The 24,338-nt window shown below is 41.7% G+C and overlaps 1 protein-coding gene across 4 annotated transcripts in view; it reads left to right on the top strand.

Moving 5' to 3' along the window:
- Window positions 1-24,338, top strand: part of LOC125465535 (collagen alpha-1(I) chain-like) — a 335,639-nt gene that overhangs the window by 116,786 nt on the left and 194,515 nt on the right. For all 4 annotated transcript variants that reach the window (XR_007250272.2, XM_048559169.2, XM_048559168.2 and 1 more), the window contains one exon: window positions 8,067-8,262. Coding sequence is in view for 3 of the 4 variants with exons in the window: in XM_048559169.2 (XP_048415126.1) it covers window positions 8,067-8,262 (196 nt within the window). In the remaining variant the exon portion in view is untranslated. The remainder of the gene's footprint in view (window positions 1-8,066; window positions 8,263-24,338) is intronic.

Raw genomic sequence — 24,338 nt, 5'->3', positions numbered from 1 at the left:
ATTTTAAACATAAAGCCACTACCTCTCACCTCCAATTCACTTCCCTCTCCTTGGTATGAATGGCGCTTATTAAATGGTGATCCAAAACAGGTGAGGTGGCTGTTTCTGCTTATTTTCTTGGCTGATAACTTCTGGAATGTGTTTATTTGATGTCCAATGCACAAACAGTTAGGTGGATATTTTAAAAATCAATTGCTGTTGTGATTAATGTCGGTGGAATCTCAAAGACCCTGAACATTATAGGAGTTAAAATGGGAAATTTGGGGGGGAATCATGTAAGATGTCGAATAAGGCATCTTTCAGCATCAGGAGCAACAAATCACACTTTTCAACACAGTACCAGATATCAAGATGAGCTTCTTGCCCGAGTGTGGTGCATTGCTTATTAACAGTGATGACTGTTTATTATCGCCCTCAAATCTCACCTCTTAATCTACCTCAGTCTCCCCAGTCTATATTCACAGCCTACCACACAACAGACAGAAATTGGATGCCAAGAATTCCACATAAAAATGTCAAGTGGGTACCTGGACAACTCCAGGTCATTGCTTGCTTTACCCTCTGCCACCTTGAACACCTGGCACCAATGCCTCGGGGCACACTTTATGGGCGGCAGTTGCACGCATCCCACATCCATTGACAATGGTCTCTGACACATGCCAGCTGCACTGCATCATCATTTCTAAACCCTTCAGAATATTTCTGCACTCTAGTGCTACACTCTAGAGTGCACTGACACCTATCATTGGAATGATGGCTCAAGGGCACTTTGCAGACAGGGACCAGCTCACAGATGAACGAAACCACATCCCAGGGCTCATCAATAGCTCTAATGTTCACTCACATAGTGCCTGCCTGGATGCTCAGACCTTTCCTGCCTTGTTTTGCTTTGCTGTGTTATGCTTTGTCCTATCAACCAGAGTTCAAAGGTTCACAGACGTATTGCATGCCCAGCCTGTCACTGCAGATGCAAAGCCAGGCAGCTTGTCATGCAGGTCAGCAGTCGCTAGTCAAGGGGTGGATGTACTCCGTGCTCTGCCAATCATACCCCTGCACCATGTGTCAGTTATGTATGATGCAAATGCACAGCATGTGCTGCAAGCAAATGGCCATGTCACAAAGTCAAAGGGGTGTAGTTCTCATGAAGTCAAGGAAGGCATCGATCAGTCAGAGGGTCCTGCCACTGTAAGTGAAGGTCAGCCTATCAATTTTAGTCCAGGAGCTTGGGCTTAGTCAGATAGACAGTTGGGGCAGTCATGATCAGGGGTCATTACCTTTTCGTTCTGAGGAGTGGGCCACAGTTGGCCTTGTGTGAGGGAGGGGACTGCAGGCTTATGTGACATAAGGTTCCTGAAAAGGAAATACCAGTGGTTCTCTGTCTCACTGTAAATGCAGCATTGTAGGTACTGGAGCTAGCCATCTTTATCCCAGTACAATGTACTGTGACCAGGCAATGCGTACATCACAGATACTGTCACTTTGACAAATGTACCTCATCTTCCCATATGCAAAGATATTCTATCAGTGTGATGGTGAAAACTGAATGAATATTTACAAAGGTGAGAACTGGCTTACCAACAAGTGCCATCTGTGTACCCTCAGAGGACCTTTCTCTCCCTCCCACCATGTCTTGCTGTAGACACAGGTTCTGAACTGGGATGGAGGGAGCCTGCCTTAAATTGGACCCTAGTGGCTTGGAGATCTGGTGGTGCAACAATGGGGTATTTTTGCCTAGACCTCTAGACATGCTGAGGAGTTGGTCCTACCCAGAGACAGGTGCAGCCTTCTCCGCTAGAGCCCCGCACAGGGCTGAGAGGGTGGAGCTGGAAGGCCCAGCGCCCCCCTCCCCCCGCCAGACTGTTCTGAGGGGAAATTTCTGTGAGACTTATATGGCTTTTGCTCTTGCGCTAGGTGTCCCCTTACACTGCCCTGTGTCCTTGTTGAGCACCAGCTAAGTTGGGACTGTGGAGGTGCCCAGTCTGCAGTGGTCGTCTGAGCGCCAGTGGCCTGGGGCATATTTTCCTTGCCATCTGTGAAGAGTTGGCAATAAAGCGTTTACTGGCATGTAACTCAACTCCAATGTCGCCACAAAGTATTCAACACAAGTCAGTATCTGAATTAGTGAGGGATGCAGGAGGCATCCTCATCTCTCTCCCTCTGAGACTTTTGTGCTGTCTCCCTCACAGGTAGAGAAAGGTTGGAACCACTGTGGACCATCTGCATGTACCTGCAAGACACCTAAGAGGAAATATCATGACCAAGGGGTGGAAGATGTGCCTTGATAGAATTAAAATAAAGTGTAATTATATCCGTTATATTTCTCTTTGCAAAGCAAATTTCAGTTGGGCAGTGACCACTTCCTCAAATTCAGGGCATCTTTTTCATTCGATGGTGAGAAATTGAGAAGTTTTGGTGATTACTTTTAATCAAACAGAAGTCATACCACAAGTTTAAGGGGTTCAACATTGGTTCGATCCTCTGAAAGAAGTGACTGACGCCAGAGTTCCTGAGAATGTTATGCAGTGTTTCCAACTAGCATAAGATCAATAAAGGATTTTAATGGGTCATATGAAACAGCATTTGTATGTGATTGAATAAAACGACTCCTATTGGTGGGACAAGAGGAGAAGGGCATGATGAGAAATATGTTATTGCTGTCCAGCTGTGCTAGATTTGCAGAAAGAGGTCATTCCTCTCACCAGTACCTATTTCTGTATCTTGTGATGTGGAAATGGTCTGAGTTTCATTTATGACTTTTCAATGCTTGAGAAAGAATATTTAAACATTTGAAGGATTGTGCAAAGCAGGCACCTGAGGGCTATAGATTTCTGATTTCAAAGAGCTTATCTTCAGAATCGGTGTACTAATAAGAGAAAAATATTTCTACAAATCCATGTTGCAGCATTATTGATGTCAAGGTAACCTGAAGAACATCAACGAGAAGCAAAGTTTTCAAAACAAAACAAAAACACTGATCCCACTCAGTCTTCATCCATTTTCGGTAACTTTGTCATCCAGGAAAGGGGATTAGTGACAACTTTACGCATTGCTGAGAAATGCTGTAAGGTTTTCCTTTTGATAGTCCCTGCTTTTGTTCTCTGATTCTGCTCACATCTTGTGAGTCACTTAACAATCTGATTCTATAAGTTCAAAAATCGAGGGCAAAAATCACCTTGACGGCCTGTTGTATAACTTGGCACCGTATGGTGCCAACTTGTTTCAGATATTTTTGAATCAACCTATTCAGAGATGTATTATACAGCCCAGAAACAGATGGAACTCGACTGCATGCCTCCTGGTTCAGAGGTAAAGACACTAACACTGCACCACACTTCATTGAAGCCAATAGGATGACACCAGGTGGGTTTTATAACAAACAAACAATCAACAATTTTGAAATTGACCCTTGCCTGTCAAATTTATACCTGTCTGTAATAAGAATATAGTAAATCACACTTGAATAGGTAGGAAGCACGTCAATAAATAATATGCATTTTTATGTGCTCTTAGCATGAGGAACAACAGTTGGGTTTTAATTGATCAAGGATTGTCTCTAATTAGTGCCCTTCTCAACTGAAAGTACTTGAACAGAAAGAGGCTCAGTCAGAAACACATAAATCTTGCAGTAGATTACAGGTACTTTTAGGTTTTGGAGTAGCTTGGGTTTTTGGTATTGAGGTTGGTTGGCTCGCCGAGATGGCTTTGTTGTTCTGCAGACATTTCATTACCATGCTGGGTATCATCCTCAGTGCAGCCTCTGATGAAGCGTCGGTGTGTTTTCCCACCTGGTTTTTAAACTCTGGAGTCTGCTGCGATGGATTACCTCACTTCCGGGTTTCCTCTGTAGTGGAATGTATAGGGGTCCGAGTGCAATTCAAACACATTGAACTCGACCCCATATGCATCTCACTATGGAGGAAAACCAGAAGTGAGGCAATCCATCGCAATGGACCCAGAGTTTAAAAACCAGGTGGGAAAACACACCAACGCTTCATCAGAGGCTGCACTGAGGATGTTACCAATCCCGGTAACAAAACATCTGCAGAACAACAAGCCATCTCGACGAGCCAACCAACCTCAATTACACAATTTCCAGAATAAATTGGGGATTGTTTTTCTTTAATTATGCAAAGGATATGGACACTACTGGCTAAGCTTGCATTTATTGCCCATCCCTAATTGCTTAGAGGACAGTTAAGAGAGAATTCCTCACCTACCATCGCACCAGATCCAGAAGATCATCAGATGCCATTTCTGCCACCTCCAGCAAGATGCCACTGCCAGACACATATTCCCCACCCCTCCCTTGTCCGCCTTCTGCAGGGACCGTTCTCTCTGGGACTCCCTGGTCTGTACCTCCTTCACCCCCAACACTTTCCCGCAGCCCAAAGGCAGCTTCCCCTGTAACTGGCAAAGGTGCAACACCTGCCCATTAACCTCCTCTCTCCCCAGTATCCAAGGGCTCAAACATACCTCCCAGGTAAAGCAACACTTCACCTGCACTTCCAAGAATCTAGACTACTGCATCCGCTGCTCACAATGTGGTCTCCTCTACACTGGGGAAACGAAGCGTAGACTTGGCGACTGCTTTGCAGATCATCTATGTTCCGCTCGCAAAAAAGACCCTGAACTACCTGTTGCCTGCCACTTCAATGCACCACCTTGCTCCCTGGCCAACATCTGTCTCCGGATTGCTACAGTGTTCCAGTGAAGCCCAGCACAAGCTGGAGGAACAACACCTTATTTTCCGCTTGGGGACCCTATGGACTCAATATTGAGCTCAATAATTTTAGGGCCTAAACTCTCCCATGTCCCAGCCCCCCACCCCACACACCAGGCTTTGTTACCACATAGCCTGCCATTACACACCCGCTGTTGTTAGTCACTAACGGTCCCCATTAACAGCTACTCACCCTCCCAGCCTGATCATTAGCAACTCCTTTGTCTGTCCAACTGTCTTTCTCTCTCTTTGGGCTTTATCCTATCATTTACTCCCTCCCCAACGCACCTCCCTATTTTCTGCATATAAACTGACGTTTTCCCAGCCATCATCAGTTCTGAGGAAGGGTCACCGGACCCGAAACATTAATTCTGTTTTCTCCTCCACAGATGCTGCCAGACCTGCTGAGCTTTTCCAGCAAATTTGTTTTTGTAAGACAGAATTACATTGCTGTATTTTTGGAGGCACATGTGCGACCAGGTAAGGACAGCATTTTCCTTCGCTGAAGGAGAATAATGAAGCAGATGGGGTTTCTCTGACAACCGACAGTCGACTTCAATAGAATGACAGCTGATTTGTGCTGTAGTTTGATGCCAACAGCGGGGGTTCAATTCCAAGAGTGGCTGAGGTTGCCCTGAAGTATCCACCTTCTTGACCTCTTTTTTTTGCTTTCAAAATATACTTTATTAATAAAAACATCTGCATATATGTTTAGTACTGTGCGATAGCACATCAAGGAAACAAAGAAACCTTGGAGTTTTACTCTATCCAAACAAACCAAAGGCATTCTTCATTGAACAAGACTATATTTACATGCATTTGAGGCGCCAGGAGGGTCCGACAGCTCAACGGACCCCATTTACCTTCAGCAGAAGGCCCTCAGACAGTGATCTTTCCACACTGTACCTTGGCAGCAGCTGCACTAAGCTTTATTGCACCCCTCAGCACATAGTCCTGGACCATGGAATGTGCCGTCCTGCAACACTTAGGCGAAGTCGACTCATTGTTCTGGAAGACTGAGACATTTCGGGCAGACCAAAGAGTGCCTTTCACCGAGTTGATGGCCTTCCACAGTTTATCTCGGTGTGGATCCCTGGGAACATGTTGCAGAGCACAGCATCCTGCGTCACTGAACTGCTCGAGATGAGTCTTGACAAAAACCACTGAGTCTTTCTTCAAACTTGCTTTGCAAAGGTATGTTCCATAGGGAGATGTGTGACGGTCTCGGACCTTCCCCTCTGCACCTGCCTCCAGGGCAGCGTGCAGTGGTGCAGCCCAACTGAGTGTACATGAAGGCCGCCACAGGTAGTGCCCTTTTCCTTACCCTCTTCCTTCACCTGATGCAAGGTGACCCTCAGATTAAACTGCCACTAGTTTTCTCTCTTTGACGAAACAGCAGCCTTATGATCTAGTAGAATGGTAGTGACTTTACCTGTATCTATAACTAAATTATATAGCAAAATACTCAGTAGGATGAAACAATGAGCAATTTTAAAAATCTGTTTTGCCTATATGATTGTGATTTATATTCACACATTCCAATTTCAGAAGTGTTATATTTATTCAAAAATGAAATGGGCTCAGTACAGCAAACCTACATCTGATTGTAGAATACTGTATTACTGCAGTACTAATTTATGTTGTGACTTAGTGGAACATATTATAATTGTTCCAGTAAATGGTATCTTCGTTGATGTGCTTCATCCAAAAAAAATTCACTTTACCATCCCCCGCATTAATGTGTGTCTTATCGGCAGAAGAGGTTTAATTTTTCTTCATAGCATGACCGTATCTGCAGCGTTACGTTTTGGCTATAAACTGGACATAAATACATCAGAGGTCCTTTTTCTGAATGTAGGGGACTTTGTGAAATTTTGAAATATTTTTCAGATTTGTCTAACACAAACTCCCGTGTTTTTTTTATTCTCAGAGAAACTTCCTCTTTTGTGAAGTTCTATTAAACATCTTGCCAGAGGTAATGCGTGAAAATAAAGTTACGGTTCAGAATATAGTTTGGCAAAATAGTTACGTTTTGTTTCAGTATCTTTTTTTAAATTTTGCACCGTTTGTGAACTGTTACATTACTGATAACCAAATATCTTAGTTTGTGACAAAACTTAAAACTGCCATTGCTTCAGTCCCCTATCAACATTATATGCTTGCAAACACCTATGAAATGATTAGATTTCAGCCCATGTTTGTTAAGCTAGACTTCAGAATTCCTGATCATTCCATAAGTGTTGCAGAACAGAGGGACTTAGGGATTCAGGTACATAATACTTTGCAGTTTGCATCACATATTGACAAAGTGGTTAAAAAGGCATTTGGCATGCTTGCCTTAATTGTTCAGACCTTTTGAGGAGAGGAATTGAGGAAGTCATGTTGAGGTTTTACAGGATATTGGTGAAGCCTCTTCTGGAATACTGAGTCCAGTAATAGAAAGGATTTTATTAAACTGGAAAGCGTTCAGAAGAGAATAACCAGGATGTTGCCAGATATGGAAGATTTGACTTATAAAGAAAGGCTGGATAGGCTGGGACATTTTCACTGGAGTGCAGGAGATTGAGAACCGACCTTACAGAAGCTTATAAAATAATAAAGGTACAGATAGAGTTAATAGTAGTTATTCTTTTCCCTAGGATGAGGGATTTCAAGTCTAGGGACATATTGTTAAGGTGAGAGGAGAGAGATTTTTTTTAAAATGAGGGGCAAATTTTTTTACACAGCGAATGATTTGTTTGTGGAATGAACTTCCTGAGAAAGTGGTGGATCTGGGTACAGTTACAACGTTTAAAGGACTTTTGAACAAATACATGAATAGAAAATGTTTGGAGAGATATGGACCTGGAGCAGGTGGGTGGGACTAGTTTAGTTTGGGATTATATTCAGCGTGGACTGGTTAGAACGAAGGGTCTGCTTCTATGCTCTGTGATTCTATGTAAATTTAGAACTGAACCAAAAATGGATCCTGAAGGTGCCATATTATGGAAGTTAGGGTTAGAAGCATTCAACAGCAATAAAAAAAGTGAAGTTGCAATTTACATAAAGTGTGTAATATTCCGTACTGTACCATACTAACTGGGCTTTCAATAACTCTGGAATCTTAATATGGTATATTTGCATCATTTTACTTATGTTCACTTAGATATGTTCAACAAACTGTATGTTTGACTAGCGTGGGATTCATTATTAAGTTATTTTATCAATGGATTTGGGTATTGGAACATATTATCATGGGGTGCTGATTATTTGAAGGTGTAGACTGTCCTTTGAAATCCCCATTATGGAAAATGTTTTCTCTGGTGTCTCTCTGTGGCTAACTGTGACTGTGCTCTTCTTCCCACAGGTTTCCTGTTTCTTTTCTTTCAGATGGAAATTGGCATAAAGTTGCAATTAGTGTTGCCTTGAATAAAATGGAAGTGTATGTTGACTGCAAGCTTATCGAAAGTGTCAGGTGGAAAAATTACTTCGGGATGGAAATAACTACAGATGGCCTGGTCATTGTAGGAGGACTGATTGAGGCCTTTGAGACACCTTTCAAGGTAAGAGGATCTAAGAATAAGCCTTTTCAAAAGCAGTAAGATGCATATTCCATACAATCACTTGGACTGAGTTGCATGATATATGAAATTCTAATGAACAAGTTGCGTTGCATCAGAAATGCTTCTGTAGCACTTTTCCCTCACTCACCTTTTAATTCATCTTGTCTCCTGCTTTTGAAACTGCACTGGAGAAAAACTTTGGTAGAAATTTTGCAGTCAAGTATCAAAGCATTCACAAGATGCATATGGCATCAAGAAACCGGTTCAGTAAGGACCTAAATATTCACATGTTTCCTATATACATGTTCATTTTAAATCTGATCTTGTTGATCATCAACATTTGTTGATTTTGCATTGCTGCAGGAGAGCTTAGGTTTATCAGATCATCAATTAAGTTTATTCAAGCCAACTTTGAAATACCAGCCCAGTTTTGCACTAGTGAAATTTGGATGCCTCTGTTTTGCCTCTGCTGTCAGTAAATGCCAGGTGGAAAGCAACTTTCTCTTCACCTTCAGAGAACACTGAAATATTATTTCTTGTTCAGAATGCACGTTCCCCACTGTGCAACTGTTGCCAGCTTCTTTTATTTGATATCCAGTTGCCCTGGAGAAAGTGATAGTGTATCACGTTTTCCAACCACTGCAGTCTTGCAGTCAAATTATTCCTACAGTTCAAGTGAACTCCAGGATTTTAACCCAGTGACAATGCCCTAATGGTCAGTGCTTATTCTTTGTTGATTTACTTAGGGGCATGGGTCATCTGGTTTAATAAATAAATGATAATAAAGTGTGAAGCTGGATGAACACAGCAGGCCAAGCAGCATCTCAGGAGCACAAAAGCTGACGTTTCAGGCCTAGACCCTTCATCAGAGCTCTGATGAAGGGTCTAGGCCCGAAACGTCAGATTTTGTGCTCCTGAGATGCTGCTTGGCCTGCTGTGCTCATCCAGCTTCACACTTTATTATCTTGGATTCTCCAGCATCTGCAGTTCCCATTATCTCTAATAAATAAATGACATGTTTTTGTGGAATCATGAGCTGTAAAGGTAGTACGCTTTCCTCTTAGCAACTAAAACTGGGTTCAAGGCCCACTTACCCTAGAGATGCATTTTCACATATCTGAAAATGTTCATTTTATTTATAAATTAAAGGACTAACTTCTTTCCCAGTGGGAAATTGGCTTCCAAAAAAAAGAGAACTGGGCCCTTATATGGTTCTTGTAGTACCAGAGGACTGACCCTACTGCTGAGGCAGATAGGCCAGGGTGTAGTGACTGTAATGGGTTAGCCAGATGGACCTCATGGTATATGAGTTCCCTGATTGGAGCTGTTAATCTGGTCCAATTAGGGAGCCCTGGCTGACAGATAAAACTGACAGTCTGATGCCTGACTCTGAATGAGACATTACCAAAGTCAAGGATTGTTCATATGTACATAAAAGGAGACTTGGTGATGGGAGTTATTTCACAGGGTCCAAACCCTACCTGGTACAAAGGTACATCAGAGCAAGTTAATTTTTTTTTTGTTCTACTCCATGAGTGAGGAGGGAGATGGGCAAGTTGGAGGACTTCCTTGAAGACCTGGCCAAAGTGGTTATCAACAGATCGAAGCAGTAGGCCATGAGAGGGCCACTCTTCCAGACTGCTTGAGTCACTTCCACAGCTACACTGATGCCTGGGTATCCTTAGAGGATGTGAAGTCCATGAACATCCTCAAAATCTTTAGAGAAAAGTGGGCACCCTCAGGGTTGGAGTGCATTATTTCCCCACTCAAGTCCATTTTATACTAGTTCCCTCCATCTCTCAGTACTCACCCTCGCTTCCCCTATTTTTATTTTTGTTAATGTGCCCCTGATGAGAAGCTACAATTTGACTGCATTGCTCAGGATCTGGAGTCCATTTAAGCCAGACCAGTTTAGGACAGCAAATTTTCCTGGCTGAACCAGATGGTTTGCAACATATGTTTTTATGGTTATCATTGTGGAGATTGGCTTCTTATTCCAGATTTATTATATTATTAAATTTAAATTACCACAAGTACATAAAACTGAAAACTGCTGCATACACTGAACCGATCTTCAAACATTTACATGTGATACAGCTGGCTCTTTGCTGTCTCCTACGGAACTAAGATGAAAAACCAAGCATTGGAAGGTACTTTATTTTCAATAGTAGTTAGCCAGTTAGTTGCTGCAATGTCCAGTACTAATTCTAAGGGATTGCCTGAAACCAATGCATGTCTGTGTATATAAAATTCACACATATTATAACAGAAAGTTAACATTTATTTTACATGCTCCACAAAACCAAATTTACCACACTTCATTTAAACTCAATTCTTCTTGATTTCTACACATCTTCTCTTACTGGTTCCTTTCAATTTTACTTTTCACAGTTCAAGACAGAAAATGTTATTCCAGAATGGAAAATAATAAAGCTATAATTCTTTTCAAAATCTGATGGAGACAGATTGAACATGATAGTTCTAGGCGAATAAGCAGATTGTTAGTGTACATGGTGATGGGTTTTGTGGTGAGACTTTAGGAAGAAGTTGAATGAAACATTTTAGCAGCACTGTTTTGTTGTTAAATAAAAATCTGCACAAATGGCTGCATTTCTTTCTTCATTACTCCCATTTGAAACCTAATTCCTTCATTTAAATTAACCTCTTTTCTTTCTATTCTTTCTCTGATCCAGGCAGTAGAAATTAATGCAGTCACTCAAATCAGTCAAAACACAACATGCAATTGGACCACAGAGACACTTGTCGCACTGATGCTGACTTTGCATCATTAGGTTGTAAACTTTGTAACTTACTTGTTAATTGTGTTAAATGTGATAAGACCTTCAATAAGTGATTAGTGTATGGATAGTCATGCAACCAGCTTTGATAGAAATTATTGAACATTTCAAAGAAATAGCAGATACGTGAACTGTAGAGGGGAGAATTTTTCCAATAAAGTGAGTTTTGACAAAAGGACTGTAGTGAGAACATTTGGGTCATGGCAGCTGAATACAATGGATTATTTTTAACGAAACCCAGTGGTCAACCCAGGATTACAAATTCTCTGAGCAGGTAAGCCTCCAAGTTGGCCATTTTCCATTCAATCCCAATTGTGGCAGTACAAATAGCAGCAATGATCAAAGAATATTTTAAAATCAGCACTCACAGTGCTCAAAGGCTTGCCAGCGTTTATGTAAGGAAATCCTTTTGAGGAATTACAAATGTAACCATGCATAATCATTCCTTTCTAAAAACTATATGTTTTGTTAATATTCCCCAGTTGACTTCAATCATTATTGTATACATTATAACAGTAATTAAGAAGGGAATTTGAATATTTATACAGCACAGGGCTTTCAACAATTTAAGCAAATTAATATATGCTAATTGATATGTAATTACGAGTATTGCTGAAGTGTGTGAATCATCAGAACTGAGAAATAAAGCTGAAGTTTTAAAATTAACTGAATAAATACAGGGTAGAATCTTCCTAACCATGTTGGTGAGAAAGTAGGAAAAACGGGGTGAGATTGGCAGGGAGGGCATCCTTGACTTCAAAAGCAAAATGCCCCCTTCTCCAGCCAAGTTTTGAAAGTGAGATGAGAATCTTGCGAGGGAGCAGCAAGATGCCTATTTGTATTTATTTGCGTTCACTAACACCTCAGTGTTAGTTAATCTTGTCTCATTGATCTGCCCTTTCCCATTCTCGCACATGTTGGACAGAATCTACATGGTGAAAATTCCCACCGTGGAAGTCAGAGCATCTGCATGGTGACTCCAGCTTGCTGCAAGGTCCTCTTGACCTCCATCTTGGACAGCAGTCACCAACATCTACGGCACACTCAATTGTGCCCAATGCATCCCCATGGGCATTGGCATCAGACACATACCAGCTGTGGTATATCTCATGGTATATCTCCAATACACTTGCCAAATGGTGCACTTTGGAGCACTTTGGTACCCTTCAGCCCTGGTCATGCTGTGGGTTCAGTGCAACCAGTTTGAGGAGTGGCTGTAATTCGATTTGGGCCTGGTTCCCAGGGGAATCTGTCCACAAAATACAAAAGGCGAAGTTATCACAGGCTGATGCTGCAGTAAGGGAGCTGGAAAACTTGATTGTGGGAATTGAAGGAATCTTTCTGGGATGCAAAGGAGATAACAGCTGTGAAGGGAGGTAACTCTACCAATAAGGTGGTGTGGGGTAGGTGCTAAAGCATGGCAGGGAAAAGCGATAATGTGGAGGACATGTGTCATCAATAGTTAGCACCACCTTGGCTTGGGGGCAGTACATTTGTATGATCGGCTTGATAACTTGATATGCCTGGAGTTCATGGGGTAAAGTGTGGAGATGAACAGTTAAACAAAGAGGTTAATATAAAACAATTGTGGGTGCTGGGAATCTAAAACAGAAACAGAAATTGCTGGAGAATCTCAGCAGGTTTGGCAGCATCTGTTGGGAGAAAGCAGAGTTAACATTTCGAGTCCAATGACTGTCCTTCAGAATACTCTTCCAATCTTCGCTTCAGGTTGCCCAGTGCATCCAACAAATCTGCCTGCTGCTTCTGTGCCTGACTGTGCATTAGTATGAAGTTCTGAATTGCTGAAGCCACAGGGTCCTGTCCTGCCTGGAACTTAGGAGATATATGGTCTCTGCAGACCTCCAAATGCCAGCAGCCTGGGGCATTTATTCCTCAGTCAGCCAAAGGGCTATGGCAGAGATGTGTTTACCAGCATGTGCCTCCAAACTTAATCTAGAAAAAGTAGTCACCGACGTATTAGTGCGGGAGTGGGTGGAGAGTACGTGATGCTGCTTTGCTGGTGCATCCTTGAGGGATCTGTGGTTTCTTCCTCAGAGGTAGAGGCGGAGATGTCTTGGGAGTGCGACTGTCTTGACTGTGGAGACTGTTACCTGCAGGAGACTCAAGAGAGAAAATAACCTGACATGAAATTCGGTAAGACTCGCACTGGCAGAATAGCATAGCAATAGACAGTGATTCTTACTTGGTTGCTGCCACATGGACCTTTTGGCATCTGGACTGTCAGCACTTGATCTGGTGCACACTTGTGGTTTAAATTTGGTGCTGGGAGAGAGAGAAAGAAAATATTTTTATTTAATTAGAGTGGGGGGGTCACTGGCTAGGCCAACATTCATTGACCATCGCTAATTGCCCAGAGGATAGTTGAGAGTCAACAAGATTGCTGGAGATATAATGAACAGCGTGCCATAGGGGCATGGTGCAAAGGTAAGAAGATGAATTTTGGGAATTATTGTGAGGCCTCACAAAGAGGAACTCAACAAAATCGAAAATTAACCAACTAACAGTAAAATTCAGACCACCGAATGGCTGAGTTAAAAGTTAGTAACTTTTTCAGTTGGATGTATTCAACTCTGATTCAGCTTCTCCTTAATGCAGACTTTTCTGCTTTGTTATTTTGACCTAGACGAACCTCACAAATGGGGTGTTTCTGAAACGCGGGATACATATTCATAATATTTATTGTTACTTCCAGATTTGATGATTTCAATCCTCTCTTGATTGGATTCCCATGTTTTAGCTTTTGTAAAGTGAATGTTGTCCAAATACCTGTTGCCCATGTCTTACCTCACATCAAGCCCTGTTCAGCCATCACCCCTATCTGTACTGGCTGATAGTGTTAAATTCTCCTTTACAAAATATTTCTGTTTTTCAATTTACTTTCCTTTTTCCTACATGCCTTCATAGCCTTGCATTTCCCCATCTTGGTGATTACTCCTAACCCCACAACCTTTGGATACCCACGCTCTTTCAATTCTGGTTCCTTAATCATTTCCTATTTTGATTGTTTCAGCATTGTAGTGCATCTATCATCTGGAATTCACTGTCCCAGAGTGTGGTGGATGCTATGACATTGAACCAATTTAAGAGAAACATGGACAGATTTTTAACTATGAACAGGTTAAAGCGTAGCAGGAAAGTAGAGTTAAGGCTGTGATGAGACCAGCCTTGAATGTATCAAATGGCAGAGCTGGCTTGAGAGGCTAAATTGCCTCCTCCTGCTTTTACTTCTTCTGTCCTTATGTTGGTAGCTTCAGTCACATGGACCTTAAGCTCTGGAATTCCATCCTTAACATTTGCTTCTCCACCTTTATATCTCTCTTATCTCCTATGTTGCTTCAAACCAACTCTTTCAATCAAGCAATTGATATTATCTCATCTGTACAATATCTCTGATGTTGCTCAATGTCAAATTTGGATTGATAATATTCCTGTGAAGTGCTTTGGGAACTTGTAATACACTAACGGCAGTGTATAAATATAACTTTTTAAAAAAAAAATTACACATCCTTATTCAGGACCTCGACTTCATCTTTTCTGAATGATTTGTTTGTATCTAATTATGCATTACTATTTTAATTATAGATAATCTACAGGGAAAGTTGTGAAAAGAAAAAGTACTGTTGCTTTCAGCAAGCATTTTTTCTAAAATAAACTTAATCATTTATTAATTAACTTTAATAATTTCAAAACAATGAATAAATCTGGAAAAATGTTTTTCATTGCGAGATGTTTCGCTGTGCAGTGGATGTAAATTTGAAAAGAAACCAGGTGCCATTGAGTTTTTTTTAACTATTCTAGCTGTTCTATAACAGCTGACCTTGAATGATGTTGGAAACAGCTTCAATAGTGTCTTTCAGAAGGAAATTGAATATTAACTTTGAAATGGAAAAATAATTTGCAAAGTTACAGGGAAAGAGTATGGATGATGAACTAATTGAAAATCTCTTTCAAAGACCCTGTAAGCAAATGGCAGCTTGCTGTCCCATTTGAACTGACTGCAAATTTATCATTAGTGAAGCAACTACTTCGTAGTCAGTGGACAGGCTGAGGAAGTGGTCATGTGTGTTCCAGTTCACTTTCAGCGTGATCCGGCTCTTCAACAATTTACCTGTGATATCTGCTATCCTAGAAATATAGTTGAGGAGTTTAGTGCTCACTTTCAAGAGAAAAAAAGAAATTACTTGTCAAAATCGTTTAAATACCATCAATATCTAAAATGGACTCACTTCTTGTACATCTTCAATGTATACACAGTGCACTTATTTCAGCCCATTTACCAAATTGTGCTATATGTATTGACAGGATTATTGAGATAGCAGCAAAGTAACAGCCAACATTGAAATGAAAGAATCTGTGAGAGACCAGGTTCTTCTTCTAAGGCAATTTCCATAGTTTTAGCATTTTAAAACAGAATCACATGGCACAGCATTTCAGAGATATAAACAGAAAATGATTCCAAGCCGTATGGACACCAAGTCAAAGAATGAGAGTGGGAACGATGATCAAGTTCTTGGTCAGAGGTGGGTTTTACTGAAAGGAAAGAGAGGAACTTGCGGATTTAGGGAAGAAATTCCCAAACAGGCTGATGAGACAAACAATGATGGGGTTAAGCATCTAGAGGACGCAATATAGTTTTAATTTTTTATTGACTGGGTTCAGCAAATGGCAGTAAAGCATCAACTGGAATTTATCACAAAAGAAATTTATTGCTTGGAAGTCTGAAGTTGAGAAGTTAAATACAAAATCTATGAGACAAGCTTTAAAGCTGGAGTCTATCCAGCCCCTGAAGTTAGTAAATTAGAAGCAAACTAAATTTCTATCAGATCACAGTGACATCCATTCTTTTCCATAAATTCTGAAATAATTCCAGTTAAAATACTTCCTCCATTCCCGTATCAAGACTGTTTGAATTTGTAACAGCAAAATATTTTACAGCGTCCTCCTCTACACATTAAGTGAATTGATTTTCCGGTTATATATCAATGGTTTTATGGATTGAGCCATGGGTTCATTTTGTAGTTATGTTTCCCATAACTCTGTAAAGATGTGTACTGTAGTATATTTTCCTTGAACGTGTTCTCCAAACCTGGATAGAATTTACTGATCTCCCCATGGTAGTTTGTTTAATATTCATTTGCAGGCTAGACCAATATTTGGAGGTGGGATCTATTTAATTAGGCGATGAGGACTCTGCTATTTTACTATCTCCACCTGGATTAAGTGTGTGGTGGGAAGACTTGTAGACAGCATTCCCAACCCTCTCCAAATTGAGGCCCTTAAATGAGCAATTAATGGAGCCTCTTCCCAAAGTTGCTGGTATTAACCCAGTGGCAAATTGGGAGATTTCTATTCAGGGAGCATAACAAACAATCCATGCAGGACTATTTCTGGGATTCAACGGTTGCAGAGACGGTCCCTCATTTAAAGGCATTCTGTATCTTGTCAGGCAATCTGCCACAGGAAGGGAGAGTTGCCTTTGCTGCCACCCCAAACAACACCATTTGCCTTCACTCATCTGGGTCCTTGAGCCTCAGATGGATGTAGTACTGGCACCAGCCACTGCCTCCTGGTGCCAGTAATGTTCAATAGGAAAGCTAGCCAGTCAACAGCTCTGGGCAAGTGGGTCTTCTGCCCCTGGGGACCTTGATCTTGGCTAAGGCCCTCTGCTGTTCAGTCCATGCCTGATTTGGACATGATGCAACGAACCATCCCCAAAAGCGATGGCACACAGAGCTCACCAGCTGGCTCCTACTGCTGCAAATATATCCCACCTTAAATACCCATTGAGGTGAAACCAGAAGTGTATAGGTGGATTGTAAGTTGACCTATGTTGAATCATATTTCTTAAAGAGCATACACCCAGTCTCCAAATATTGTGGATTTTATCTTACTTTTAAATCTGCTTTGTGGTAATTTTGAGACCTGATGCTGCAGCTGTCAGCATGAAGTACAAACTCTAAGCTTTCATTTTCAAGTCCACAAATTATAAAATTTAAACCAAACAAAATGGTTTTAAGATGCATTTCCCTGTCCAAATTTTCCTGTGGAAGGTTTTCCAGTTGGAAAAATTCCTATGAAATACTTGTGTTGCTTTTCTGTGGAAAAGAAAAGATCAATGTAAAATAAGGTTAGATTTTATCAACAGCCTACAATAATAATAACATAACAAAAAGAATATATAATTAGGAAAAGAAACGACCAGGACTCAAGCAGAGAAACCAATTTGATTTTAATTATTGAAACACTAGATTTTAGGAAGAGCTGTCCTTCGAATAAGACTGAACCATTGGCTTATCTGCTTGCCCATGTCCTTGCAAAAGATAATTGAGCACAAATTGCTTTACTTTCAACAAGACTGGCAGTAATTTAGTTGTAATTAGTGCAGGTATGGGCTACAAGAACAAGTCAGAGGGTGTAGGTTAGCTCAGTTGCCTAGATGGCTAGTTTGCGAAGCAAGTTAGAATTTCTTAGCTAGCAACACAACCCCTGATACGCCAAAGCTTGCCCACCATCTCCAAGACAAGAGTATGATAAATACTGCCCACTTGCCTGGATGAGTGCAGGTTCAGCAACACCCTAGAAATTTAACACCTCCCAGGACAACGCAGCTGCTTGGTTAGCATCACATCCACAAACATCCATTCCATCCATTGCCAATGCTCAGTGGCAACAGTGTATACAATCTACAAGATGTGCTACAGACATTCACCAAAGATTCTTAGGCAGCTCCTTCAAAGCCCATGACCACTTTAATCTGGAAGCACAAGGCCAGCAGATACGTGGGATCATCACCGCCTGCAAACTCCCTCCAAGCTACTCATCATCCTGGCTTGGAAATATTATTGCCATTCCTTGTCACTGTGTCAAAACGGAGTCATAGAGGTCTACAGCACAAAATAAGGCCCTATGGCCTATTTTATATGTGTGGGTCAAAAGCAAGTACCTAGCTATTGTAATTCCATTTTCCAGCACTCAGCCCATAACCTTGTATGCCTTGGTATCGCAAGTTGCCTATCTAAATACTTAGAGTTATATAGCTGGGAAACAGACCCTTCAGTCCACCTCGCCCTTGTTGCCAAGATATCCTGAACTGATCTCGTCCCAAGTGCAAGCATTTGGCTCATATCCTTCTGAACCCTTCCTATTCAAGTACCCATCCAGATACCTTTTAAATGTTGTAATTGTAAGACCACTTCCTCTGGTAGTTTATTTCATACACACACCATCCTCTGTGTGAAAAACCTGCCTCTTAGGTCCATTTTAAATCTCTCCCCTCTCACCTTAACCTATGGCTTCTAGTTTTGGACTTACCTATCCTGGGACTAAGACCTTGGCTATTCATCCCTCTGTAAGGTCAGCCCTCAGTCTCTGATGGTCCATGGGAAAAAAACCCAGCCTGTCAGCATCTCCCTGTGACCTAAACCTTCCAGTCCTGGCAACATCCTTGTAGATCTTTACTGAACTCTTTCAAGTTTAACAATGCCTTTCCTAAAGTAGGGAGACCAGAATTGAATACAGTATTCTCAAAGTGGCCTGATCAATGTCTTACCTTCTTAAAATATTACAAGGGTTTGTGCCTCTAACACCCTTGGAGACACGTAAAATTCTGGAACACACTCTCCAACAGCATTGTGGGTGTGTACCAATACTGAATGGACTGCAGCATTTCCCCATACCAAATCTAATAAGAGATGGACAATAAGTGCTGCAGAGATAGTAGGAACTGCTGATGCTGGAGAATCTGAGACAACAAGGTGTAGAGCTGGATGAACACAGCAGGCCAAGGAGCATCAGAGGAGCAGGAAGGCTGATGTTTCAGGTTAGGCCCTTCTTCAGAAAATACTGCCTACATCGTATGAATGAATAAATTTATGAACAGATGCAGTGACTTTCTAGTTGACCTCTGGTGTTCACAGACAGCTACACGGAGCTGCAAGTGTCTGATTTAATCATGTTTTCATGTAGGATGCTTGTGAAGTGTTTATAGAGAGAGATAATGAGGTTAAATCACCAAATATCACTCTTGTTTTTCAGAACATCCATGAACAATAGCCAAGACAAAACCACCTGTGCCTAATGTTTTTCATGATTATTCAAATAATTTGTACAACTTGCAGACATGTAGTACACAATAAAATATTCAGCATAATGAAATAAATCAATTTGCTGGTTGGCTCTTGACTACATACTTTGGCAGTAATTTCAATCTCTCAGTGTCATTGTTGTTCACATCTGACGTATATCTTCCTATTCATTCCTTCGTAGGTGTGCTACAAATTGTATGGTCATCACAGCAAAAGAGCTGGTAGCTGTGCCAAAAATGAATTTTGTCATTTAATTTGGTTAGAATCCCAGTTATCTCGAGAAAGACGTGCAAGCCATACTTTTACAAATTGTAATTCACGTTATTACATGTTCCTACTAGCCTCTGATTTCCAACCTTGTCCATTGCTCATGTAAATAAATAACAGATCTCCCTTTCTCCAAAATAATATTACATACACTAAAACTAAGAACATATGTTTATATACATAGTTAGGTTAGCTGTAAAATTACTTACTCAGCAAAAATGATGAAAATAACTAAAAGTTGAAGAGCCTAAGAAACTATAACATATGCCGCAGGTTTGGCAATCTTTCCAGATCTCGTGATGGTATAACTTACCAGAGATTTAAACTTCACATTTGGGGGTTCTAGACTTGCAGGTGTATTTCAATCCATATTGTTGGTGTGTTGAATGCAGCCACGTGTTGGTGTAACAGGTTTGTTGCAGATGTTGAAATCTTATTCCTCTACTTTACCCAGAAGTCATTCTAGTTTAGGCAGTTTGAGCCAAATCATTTCCAATAGTTTGTATTCAGTTTCTATCATGATTTTCTTGCCAAACAAAATATTGGATGTTAGTGCACATGTTTCCCATTTTACATAGGAATGGTTGGATTGTGCTTGAAATTGACTATAGGATACAAAGATAAACTTTAGGATTAGGATGCTCTTGATTTGACATCTTGTGCACTGCACATTTTAGCCCTTTCCAGTATAGTCAACTTTTTTTGGAATGCTATACTGACAATGCTGTGTTGATTCTTCCCACTACCATGTATATGGCACGCCTTTCCTTAAAGAATTCTCTTATTAACGATGCTTTGCCTGCAGGTTGTCTTAATCTTGGGGGCTAGCCATGTGCCTTCCTTCTTCAACTTTGTCTACTTTGGATAGATTCCCTGGCACTAAGGGAGTTCCAGTCAATGTGGGGGAAGTTAAAATCACTCACCACAACAATATTGTTATTTTCACATCTTTCCAGAATCTGACTACATAGCTCTTCCTCTATCTCCTGCTTGTAGTTGGGTGGTCTCTGGTACAGTCCCAGCATTATAATTGCACCCTTCATATTCCTGAGCAGTACCCATAGTCCCTCATTGCAAGATCTCTCCAGGGTGTCCTCCCTCAGCACAGCTGTGATATGCTCCCTCACCAGTAATGCAACTCTCCCACCTCTTTTGTTTCCTCTTCTGTCTTGTCTAAAACATTGGTATCCCAGAATATTATTAAACTTCCAATCCTGTCCCTGTTTCAACCATGTCCCTGTGATACAAATAACATAAACATTGCATGCATTAATCCAGGGTTCAGGTTCATCCGTTTTACCTGTTATACTATTTATTTTGAAGCAAATACAGTTGAAACCTCCAGTTCTGCTGAGCTCAGCAGCCTCTCTCTCACTGCTCTTCCTCTTAGCTACACTTGCCTTAGTCTCAAGCTCATCCCCAGTCTCTGTACTTACTGACCTGCTGCTTTGTTTCCCACACTGCCGTCCCACTAGTTTAAACCCTTCTGCGTGTCACTATTTAACCGTCCTGCCAGGGTATTGGTGCCCCTCCCGTTCAGGTACAACTGTCCTCCTTGTTCCGGCCTCTCCTTCCTTGGCAGACATCCCAATGATCCATATCCCTGAAACTCTCGCCCCCACCCCCAGTCATCTCTGTAGCCACGTGTTCAATTGTACTCTGTCTATGTTCCCAGCCTCAGTAGCACATGGCACGGGGAATAATTCTGAGATTACCACCCTGCTTTTCAGTTTACGACCTAACTCCCTGAATTGTCAGTGCGGGACCATGCTGCTCTTCCTCCCTATATCATTTGTGCCAATGTGGGCAATGATTTCTGTCTGTTTACCCTCCTGTTTCAGGATGGCCAGTACCTGCTCAGAGACATTGATGACCCTGGCACTAGGGAGGTGACGTACCATTCTGGAGTCTCTGCCACAGCCACAGAGGCACCTATCAATGCCCCTGACTATCAAATCTCCAATAACAATTGCTCTGCTGTGCTTTGTCCCTCCCCTCAGTACAGCACGGCCAGCCATGGTGCCACAGCTTTGCTGCTGTCAACTGATGGGCTTATCCCCTCATCAGTATCCAAAACTAAATATTTGTTTAACAGGGGGACAGCTACAGGGGGCTGCGGCACTGACTGCAGTCACCCATCCATCTTCCTTACCTTTGGTGTGACCACGTTTCCGTAACTTCGTTGTATGATGCTCCCTGCCATTTGTATGTTTCTTAGTCTCTCAAGTACCGCTCAAGCCAATCCATTTGTTTGGTGAGCAGTTAAAGATGGGTGCACTTGCGGCTGATGTAATCAAAGAATCAAAGAATCCCAACAGCGCGGAAACAGGCCTTTCAGCCCAACCAGTCCACACCGAACCTCAAAGCATCTCACCCAGACGCTCCCCGCTATAACCCACCTAATCTACACATCCCTGGACACAATGGGCAATTTAGCATGGCCAATCCATCGAGTATGCACATCTTTGGGCTGTGGGAGGAAACCGGTGCACCCGGAGGAAACCCACGCAGACTTGGGGAGAATGTGCAAACTCCACACAGACAGTCAGGGATGCTCTCAATGTCCATCATTGACCATATCTTGAAGGTGAAGCACAAAACCCCACTGACTGACATGACTAACCCTCTATTGGGTACATTTTAATTAGCTGTCTAAAAATTACAGTTAGAACATAGAACATAGCACAGTACAGGCCCTTTGGCCCACGATGTTGTGCCGAAGTTTTACCCCAAACCTAAATTATATCTAATCTCCACCGCTACCTTATACTATTATCCATATGCCTATCTTAATAGCTGCTTAAATGCCCCTAATGAGGCCGACTCCACTACCCTCTCCAGCAAAGCATTCCACGTCCCTACCACTCTCTGAGTAAAGAACCTACCTCCTACGTCTCCCCAATATCTACCTCCACTCACTTTAAAACTATGTCCCCTCGTAAAATCTACCTCCACCCTTGGAAAAAGTCTTGTTACTTTCTCAGTTATTACTTTCTAACAAATAACCCCCACTAACTTACTACCTGAACACCCTGTACTAGCCAGAAGATGAACAAAATTGTCAATCCCAATTAGAATTTTTTTTATATGAGATGCCTCCTCATTTTTCAAAACTCCAGTAAACATCATACATCAGTCCTGCCATCCCAGGAATTAGTCTGGTAACCTTTGTTGCTCTCTTGCCACAGCTAAAACATCCTTCCTTGGATAAAGAGACCAAAACAGCACAACACCCCTCAGATTTGGCCTCCCCAGGCCCTATACAATTGCAACAAAACATCTCTGCTCCTGTACTCAAATTCTGGTTGAAGGAAATCCAATTTATCACTTATCATCTTCACTGCCTGCTGCACCTACATGTTTATTTTCAGTAATTGGCGTACAAGGACACCCAAGTTTCATTGCATCTCCCTCTTTACCAATCTATTATCATTCAATTAATCATCAGCCTTCCTGTTTTATCTCCCAAACTGGATAAACTCACATTTATCCACATTTTAGTTTATCTACCACATATTTGTACACACTCAACTTATCCAAATCCCACCAAAGTATCTCTACATCTTTCTCACAATTCACCCTCACTCCCAGCTTTGTGTTGACTGCAGACTTGGGGGATATTGCATGTAATTCCCTCATATAAAGAAATAAACATATATTGTGAGCAGCTGTGGTCCTAGCCCTGATCCATGGGGTACCTAACTAGTCAGAATTTGCTACTTAGAAAAAGACCCATTTATTCCTATTCATTGTTTTCTGTCTGCCAACCAATTCCCTGTCTATATCATTACACTAACCCAATCCCATGTGCTTTAATTTTACGTTAATCCCTTATGTGGGACTTCATCAAAAGCCTTTTGAATTCCAAGTAAACCATGCCTACTGATTTGTCCTTATCAACTCTACTAGTCACATCCTCAAAAAATTCTAACAGATTTGTCAAGCGTGATTTCCCTTTCTAAAATCCATGCCAACCCTCTCCAATCCTGTTCTTGTTTTCCAAGTGCTCTACTATTAAATCTTTTATCGTGGAGCCTAACTTTTTCCCAGGTACTGATTTATGACTAACTGGTCTATAATTCCTGTTTCTTTTCTACTTCCTTTTTTAAGTAGGGTGATGATATTGGCTATCAATCCATAGACACGCTTTCCAAGTCTGTGGCATCTTGAAAGATGATCACCAATGCATCCAGTATTTTCCTGTGGTTTTTGGTCCAAGTTTATGAAGGGGTTTAATGAGTGATTTATCAGTACTTCTGGAACCAAGTTTATTTGAAAACTCTTTTGAAAAAGTTAGCACTTGGGGAGATAATAAGAATTTGTTTTTGCAATGGGAGAGTTTAATGAGTGGAAAAAGTGATCATTCAGGAACATTAACTTGTTTACTCTTTAGAAGTATCTGTGATTTTTCTTTGTTTAGAGAAAATAACACATACATACTGAGAATACACCTCCTCCCACCCACCTTCCTGCAAAAATACCATCCCCTATTCCCAATTCCTTCGCCTCTGCCGCATCTGCTCCCAGGATGAGGCATTTCACTCCCACGCATCTCTGATGTCCTCATTATTCAAGGACCGCAACTTGCCCCCTGCAGTGGTCAAGAACGCCCTCGACCGTGTCTCCCACATTTCATCACTCGCACCCCATCCGCACAATAACAACCAAAAAAGAATCCCCCTCGTCCTCACGTACCACCCCACTAACCTCCAGATCCAATGCCTCGTCCTCCGACACTCCCGCCATCTGCAATCCAACCCCACCACCAAAGACATTTTTCCCTCCCCACCCTTGTCAGCTTTCCAGAGGGACCACTCTGTCCAAGACTCCCTTGTCTGCTCCACACTCTAATCCAACCCCACCACATCTGGCACTTTCCCCTGCAACCGCAGGAAGTGCTGCACAT

This window comes from Stegostoma tigrinum, chromosome 29, assembly GCF_030684315.1.
Source record: "Stegostoma tigrinum isolate sSteTig4 chromosome 29, sSteTig4.hap1, whole genome shotgun sequence".
Classification (NCBI taxonomy): Eukaryota; Metazoa; Chordata; class Chondrichthyes; order Orectolobiformes; family Stegostomatidae; genus Stegostoma; species Stegostoma tigrinum.
The sequence above is the reverse complement of the archived record's forward strand: the minus strand, read 5'-3'. Positions and strand labels throughout refer to the sequence as shown.